The 8,136-nt window shown below is 35.5% G+C and overlaps 1 protein-coding gene across 2 annotated transcripts in view; it reads right to left on the bottom strand.

Moving 5' to 3' along the window:
• Nucleotides 1-2,456: 2,456 nt before the first annotated feature.
• Nucleotides 2,457-8,136, bottom strand: part of PNLIP (pancreatic lipase) — a 22,196-nt gene continuing 16,516 nt past the window's right edge. For both annotated transcript variants that reach the window (XM_008067538.2, XM_021717330.1), the window contains one exon: nt 2,457-2,570. In XM_008067538.2, coding sequence (XP_008065729.1) covers nt 2,507-2,570 — 64 coding nt within the window. In that variant the 3' untranslated portion in view covers nt 2,457-2,506. The remainder of the gene's footprint in view (nt 2,571-8,136) is intronic.

Genomic DNA, 8,136 nt, shown 5'->3' with positions numbered 1-8,136 from the left:
TCTAAAACTGACAAACCATCTAGTTTTATTACCAAAATGGTCCCAATTCCCTACTCCTCTCTCTGTCCATGCCTTTTACAATTGAATTTTTTGCTTCTTCCATCAACAGGTACCTTGTGGCTTCATTTGTTTAATAGCATGCGATGAAAATGACACTTTGATACTTTTGATCTTAGGTCTCCAGAGTTCTTCCTTGCTTACATTCACTTCCTTGGTCCTTTGGGAGTCCATGTTCAAAAGCACAGGCTAGTAAGCTGATGGATGAAAGATCATGTGTAGAAGAGACAAACGTGGCCATCCTAAACCAGCCAGACTCTGCCTATCTATCTGCTAGTTGATCATAGAGACATGAATGAGACTGAGCAAGGTCAGTCAAACATGGCCCAGATCAACCAAAATGTCCAGTTGACACACAGAACAATAATACATGCTTATTTTTTAAGTCATTGAGTTTGGGGGTATTTTGTTTTGCAGCACTGGTTGATTCTTCACCTGTCTTCTGTTTGATGACCCACATTTGAGAAACATCAAATGAGGGAGGAAATTCCACTAGGGTAGGATTAATGCCTCTATTTTCAACATTAGCTCTCTAATATCTAGACTAGGACTTCACACATTGTCAACACTTTCTGTGCACTTATTGAATGAATGAATTCATCAGCTCCCTGCCATCATCTCCAGCATCATCTTACATTCATATATTCTGAACATTACTATCATCTTTTTAAACTGACATTGAGTTCATCTCTCAAAATAAGAGAATATTTAACTTAGGGCTCTAAAATTAATGTTTAGTAAATACTGTGAGTAAACCATTTACTCAAAATAATTAAATGACCTGCAAACACCTTAATTATGATGACAATAGATGTCCTTTTTAACAAAAGGGTTTTTAACTGATGTATTTTTTTTAACATTGAATTAATGTAAACTGCAATGTTCCATCTTATTACTTGAGTAAATTTGTGCATGATCCTATTTATTTGTTGGTATTTATTATTCATTATTTATCATTATCATTAATGCTTAGGAAAATTTCATGAGGTCACCTTAGCAGTTATAATTGTAAACATTTATTGGCCACTCACATGTGATAAACATTGTGCTACTCTCTTTACAGCGAAATGCAGTGCTTTAAAAATGCTGTCAACATACTGAAGATGCCAAAGTTTATGTGTTTAATCCAGACTCTGTTGTTTAAACCAATTATTGAAACCAGTTTGAGTTTGAGCTTTTCATGCAAGTGAAAGCAACTTAACTAGAACAGATGGATGGTTTTTAGAACAAGACTTCTTGTGTTGGTCAACTTGCATATATTTTGGTAAAACATGGACAGAGTGATGTTTTCAATTTTTTATTTATTTTCCATTTACTACTTTCTTACCCCTGTGCCAAACTTTGCCTGTGTCGTTCTCTCTGAAGTGCTTTTCCCATAATGATGTCTTGAAAAATCTCTACTCAACTCTCAAGACCTAAAACAGATATCCCTTTCTCTTTTAGGATATTATCGTTTTGACATGGCCTAATTTAAAATAAATGACCCTAGGAATTCATTCGTTGTTTCCAGTAGTGGGAAAGTCATCAAAAAATATTTGCTTTTCTACTATATGCTAGGCATGTGCCAGGCGTATACAGCATGCACAATCCTTAAGGAGTTTAAAGAATATACACAGAAGTGAATCAGCAATTACAACATGGAGAGTCAAGTGTGGAGATGGGTACATACTGGGAGCAGCAGGAGTAGAGTGGGGGGAACCCCTAATCAAGTCCCTGGGGATATGGGTAATTGAGGTGAGAAGAGAATTCCAGGAAGAAGTGATGTCTACAAAGAAATTTAAGAACCAACAAGACTAAAACAGACAAGAAGAAAGAGAGAACATTCCACAAAGTGGAAGAGCTCATGATAACATTCAGAAGCATCAGTATCCCTCTTGGAGAACCGAACCAGATTGTAGATTCCAGAAGGAACATGGTAAGAGATGAGACTGGACTCAAAAGAGACAACCAGAGCAAGAGGAACATTTCAAGATTCACTAAGGAATGTGGATTATATCCTGGGAACCACTGGGAGAATAATTGTTTTGTGCTTTAGAAAGATCACAGGGACTGAAGAGAGGCTAAGTTTCTGGAGATGTCTGAGATGTCTTATTTTGGAGCAGACAAAGAACTAAAGATGATGGAAAAAGTAGCAATGGTGGGTCATTACATTTGAGTTTATCATGAACCTGTCTTTTGGGACCTGAAAGACTGCCTTATGTGACCAGAGTTCCATCAGTAAGATTAGTAATCAGCATGATGACAGTATCATGTAAACAATATTCCTAAGCTCAAATATGTATCAAAATTCAACAGTCATTTGCAGTTCTTCAGACCAACTCCAAATTTTGAATTTTAATTACCGTATCCATTGAAAACAGTGGAAATTGATGACAAAAGGCAATAATGTGTTCCTTTACCATCACATTTTATTAGCAGGATAATTTAGTAGTTACATGTCAGCAGTCTCCTAACATGGAGTGAGGGTAAGCAGAACATCCTCCCTCACAGTTTCTAGGCTACAGAAGTTGAACCTGTGGAGAGAAAACAACTGAAAGTCACGACTTCTTGGTATACATTTGAAGTGTAGAGCATGAGGACAGCCTCTGCTGTCCTCAATCTGAGTGAGGAGTATATCCTGTGCTTGAGATTGGACATTGATCAAGGGAAGACCTCATCTACTTAAAGAACAGATTTCTGCTTTCTAATGATATTGTATGGTTATGCAATAGTAGGGAGAGGAGCTGTCAATCAACACCTCAAAGAATAGGAAGGACTCGTTTGTCATGAGCAGTTACTGGACACTTAAAACAGGTCAAACAATGCAACTGCGGAAGAACAGTGTCACCAGCATGACAAGAAACCAGCCCAGTATAGAAAGTCTACGTCCTGGTGTTATGTGGGCTAACCATTCTTATTTTAATTCAATATTTGTATTTAAATGACTAGTTTTTCTTACTAATACTGAACAGTACCTAAGATGCTTTGGAGATAAGTTTCTTTAATAAAATATGCTAGCATATCTAAATCACTAGGCAGATGGAAAGTGCTCAGAAAATGCTTCCTCCTCCCCTTCATATTCCCTTGCTTCATGTATTCTGATGACTGGCAGGGTTGCAAATAGGAAATTAAAAGTTAAAACTAATACTTATAAAGGACACACAAAAAATAAAGGACACCCAATATCTATATATGATTAAATGTGAACTGAATTTGTTTTGTAGTAGCTAAGAACTTGCTGGAGGAGAAAAATAACTTGCTGGAGTCAAAATTCTGGCTAGTACCTTCATTTAATTATCTGTAAAATAAAGATAATAAACTACCTACCTCATAGTGTATACATTTTTATTTTAACAGCTTTAATGGGCTTTGATTTCCCTAGAATAAACTGCACATACTTAAATTGATAGTTTTTCTCACACATACACACAGCACACATACACCTCTGAAATCATCACCAAAATCAAGGTTGTAAATATATCTATCACCCCCAAATTGTCTTCCTACTTCTTTGTAATTATTTCTTCCCATTCCTTCCAATATTGTCTCCCCAATCAGGCAACCACTAATCTGCTGTTGCTATAGAATAGTCTGAAGTTTTTAGAATTTTATATGACTGGAATCTAAGGTGTACACACACTTTTGTCTAGCTTCTTTCATTCAGAATAATGATTTGCGATTCATCCATGTTGTTGCATGTATCACTAGTTCACTTCTTGTCACCTCTCAATAGTATTCCATTGTATGGATAAATCACAATTTGTTTATTCATTCCCTTTTTGGTGAGCATTTGGGTTGTTTCCATTCTTGGCTATTGCAATAAAAGTTGCAGTGAATAGTCATGTCTAAATCTTTGTATTAACTTATACTTTCTTGCCTCTTGGGTAAATATCTAAGATGAAATGGTTGGGTCATGGGTACGTGTATGTTTGGCTTTTCAAGAAACTGCCAAACTGCTTTCCAAAATGGTTGTATCATTTTATATTTCCATTAACAGTGTATGGCAATTAAAGATTCATCATATCTTCAACAATGCTTGGTATTGTCAATATTTTTAATTTTAGCCAATTAAATAAGTTTATGGTGGTCTCTCATTATGGTTTTAATTTGAATTTTACTAATGATTAAAGTATATCTTTTTCTGTTCTCTCACTTTGTGAAATATATTTGTGTTCTTATATTTAAAGTGCATTCTGTGCAGGATGAATACAATTAGCAACTGGTTTTTAAAAGTCTGATGTGATAATCTCTGCCTTCTAATTTTGAATTTAGACAATTGTAACTGAATATGATTATTGATATAGTTACATATAAATCCACTTTCTTTCTATTTGTCCTCTATATTCTTTGTTCTCTTTTGCCTTTTTTTTTTTTTTTTTTTTTTGAGTTGGAGTCTCACTCGGTCACCCAGACTGGAGTGCAGTGGCCGCTCCCGGCCACCGCAGCCTCAACCTGCTGGGCTCCGGCGATCCTTCTGCCTCAGCCTTCCGAGTAGCCGGAATTACAGGCATGCGCTGCCACACCCGGCTGATTCTTTGATTTATTGTAGAGATGAGGTCTCGCGGCCCAAGCGGGTCTGGAACCCGCGGGCTCAGGCATTCCACTCACCTCAGCCTCCCAAAGGCGCGGGATTACAGGCTGAGCCACCGAGCCCGGTCTTTTATCTATTTTTAAATTTGTTCTTTGTTTCATTTATCGCCTTTGTTGGTTGATTAGCAATAGTTCTTTGTTTCATTATTTTAGTGGTTGCTATAGATTTTATAGCATATATTTTTAACTTATCACATTATACCTTCAAGAGATTATATCAGATCATATATGACATAAGAACCTCTCAAGAGTATATTTTCATTTCTCTCCTCCTGACCTGTGAGGCATTGTTACTATGTATTTTACTAATGCATGTAATATACTCCCCCAAACATCATCATTATTTTTTAGTTAGTCAATTACTTTCAAAGATAATTTAGTAATGAATTAAAAATACCATGTACTTATCAACATAGTTACTATTTCTTATGTTTTTAATTCCTTTCTGGAGAGACTTTTTGAACTGGTATCATTTTCCTCTTCCTAAAGTTCTTCCTGGTGAGGAATTCTTTCAGCTTTGTTATGTGTTAAACATCTTTATTTCATCTTTGGTTTGGAAGATACTTTTTAGTGGGTATAAAGTCTAGGATAGTAGTTTTGTGTGTGTGTGTGTGTGTGTGTGTGTGTGTGTGTGTGTGTGTTTCCCCCTTTCAGAACTTAAAAAACGTTGCACTGTCTTCTGACTTACATTGTTTCTGATTAGAAATCTGCCGTAATTTTTATTTTCACTCTTTGGTATGCAATGGTTCTTTATCTCTGCCTGCTATTAATATTCTGTCCTTATAAACGGTCTCAAGTATATTTTTATTTGTATAAGTTTAAGAAATACAAGTGCAGTTTTGTTACATGGATATATCATGTAGTGGTGAAATCTGGGTTTTTAGTGTAATTATCAGCTGTATAATATACATTGTACCCAGTTTTGAAAAAATTTGTTTTTTGTGTGTTGATGTTGTTTCCTTCATGTTTTTCATAATTTTCTTTGATCCACTGGTTTGTAATTTACACCAGTTTAGACATTTTTGATCCATTTCTTCACATATATTTTTGTGTTCCTCTTCCTATGGGGTCTTCAAAGACAAGCAAATTAGCTTTCTTGTAGTTGTGTCACAGCTTACTGATATTCTTTGTGTTTTTAAAGTTATTTTTCTCTCTGTTTCATTTTGAAAAGTTTGGGCTATGTCTTCAAGTTCATTCTTTTTTTCCTTCTGCAATGTCTAATCTGCTGTTAACTATATTAAGTGTATTTTTTATTTATGACATTCTAGTTTTTCATCTCTAGAAGTTCAATTTGGGTTTTTTCCTATATGGATAGAGCATCTCAAGTTTGAAAATCTAAAATACTCTGACTTTGAAACTTTTTGATTGTCAACATGATGCTCAAAGAAAACACTCATTGGAGAATTTAATATTTTGGATTTATTTTTGAATTTTGGATGCTCAACTTGTAAGCATAACGAACTATGTCAAAAATCCAAAAAAATATTCAAAATTGGAACCACTTTTGATCGCAAGCATTGGTGATAAAAAAAAATACTCAACTTGTATATGCTATGCCTCTACTGATATTTTTGAACAAATGGAATACAGGTTTAAGAAATATTTCAATGTTTTTGTCTGCTGTTGTAACATCTGTGTCAGTTCTTTGGTATTGATTGATTATTCTCTTCGTTATAGGTTGTATTTTCCTGCTTCTTTGTACACTTCAAAATCTTTGAGTTAGTCAAATACTGTGGATTTGGATTTTTAGCTGCTTGATAATTTTGTGTTTCTATAAATGTTCTTGAGCTTTCTTCTGTCATGGAGTTAAGTTAAGTTTATTTGGAAAGAGTTTCTTTTCAGGTCTTGCTCAATGAATACAAATTATTTCCTACTGTGAGGCAAGACATTCCTGACTACTCTACCCTATATCCCTTCAATTGTAAGTTTTTTCAATCTGGTTGGTGGAAGCAAGCCAATTCCCAGTCCTGCAGGAGTACTGGGAATTATTTTCTCTAATCCTAAAAATGGATAGTTGACTGGCATCTGACTAGTTTGCTGCCACACATGTGCTGACCAGTATTCTGCTGAATATTCAAGGTGGCTTTCCATATCTCTGGAATTCTATCTCTGCAGCTTTCTGTTCACTGGTATGCTATTCCACAAAACCAATTTTCCTGGATCTTCTGATTCTTAGTCATTTCTTCAACTTAGAGAGTCCACTGGGCTCTATCTGAATGTCGCTTGCCTGTGACACATATGGAAATCCTTCAAGGCAATAAGCCGAGGCATCTGTAAGCTTCCATCTTTTTTATTTTTGTCTCTCAGGGATCACTGTCTTTTATTGCTTCATATTCAGTGTCTTGAAAAATGTTGTTTAATAAATTTTGTCTGAGTTTTTTAATGTTTCAGTTGGGATGGCAAATCTGATCTCTGTTACTCCAACTTTACCAGAATGTAAATGTAATGTGAGAATGGAATAACAAAATAACAGAAGCATAGTGCTTACCTCAGAATTTGCCTTAATACTCAAAACACATGGGATAGTATTAACATTATTATGATTATTATCAGATCACTTTATAGGTAGTTCCCTATGGTAAACATTTTTTGGTTCCAACACACTCCAGTCCTGTTTAGAACCAAGAAAAAAACTCCAGGACTTTTGTCTTCACTAAGAACACAGGTGATGCAGAGCAGCTTATTTCTACTCTGTGATAAGTTAAATGTGTTCCTTATGAATTAAGAGGCAATGTGGTAAACACGGGAAGTTTGGAGAAGATGTACACATGAAGCATACATGGCACAGGGCACAGCCAAGTGAAACATCCTTTCCAACTTAGAATCACGAAAACAGATTTCTATTCTAACACTTAATTTGTATCAAATAACATATCATTTATCTACAAATCAATCAAAATTGTTTCCTTAGTTTTCTACATTTTTCTAAAGGAAAAAAAGGCATTAGAAAGCAACAGTGCTTTTAGGAATTGCCACACTGCTTTCCACAGAGGTTGCACTAGTTTGCACTCCCACCAACAGTGTAGAAGTGTTCCCTTTTCGCCACACCCTCTCCAGTAACTGTTATTTTTGAGTTATTGATAATTGCCATTCTGACTGGAGTTACGTGGTATCTCAGTGTGGTTTTGATTTGCATCTCCCTGATGATTAGCAAGGTTGAACATTTCTTCATGTGTCTGTTGGCTGCTCGGATGTCTTTCTTTGAGAAGTGTCTGTTTATATTTTTTGCTCATTTTATAATGGGGTTGTTTGTTTTTTTTCTTTTCAGCACGTTTGAGTTCCTTGTAGATCCAAGATGTTAAGCCTTTGTCAGATCTCCTAAAAGCTCTAAATATCAACCTCCCATATGACCCTGCAATCCCCCTGCTGGGAATATACCCTGAAGAACTCAAATCACTCTATATAAAAGATACCTGCACACCTATGTTTATCGCAGCATTGTTCACAATAGCAAGAACCTGGAAGCAACCATGCTGTCCATCAAAAGAGGACTGGATTTAAAAATGTGGG

This window comes from Carlito syrichta, unplaced genomic scaffold (assembly GCF_000164805.1).
Source record: "Carlito syrichta isolate Samal-C Ts95f unplaced genomic scaffold, Tarsius_syrichta-2.0.1 Scaffold309699, whole genome shotgun sequence".
Lineage (NCBI taxonomy): Eukaryota > Metazoa > Chordata > Mammalia > Primates > Tarsiidae > Carlito > Carlito syrichta.
Note: the sequence above shows the minus strand (reverse complement) of the source record. Positions and strands in the feature narration are given on the sequence as shown.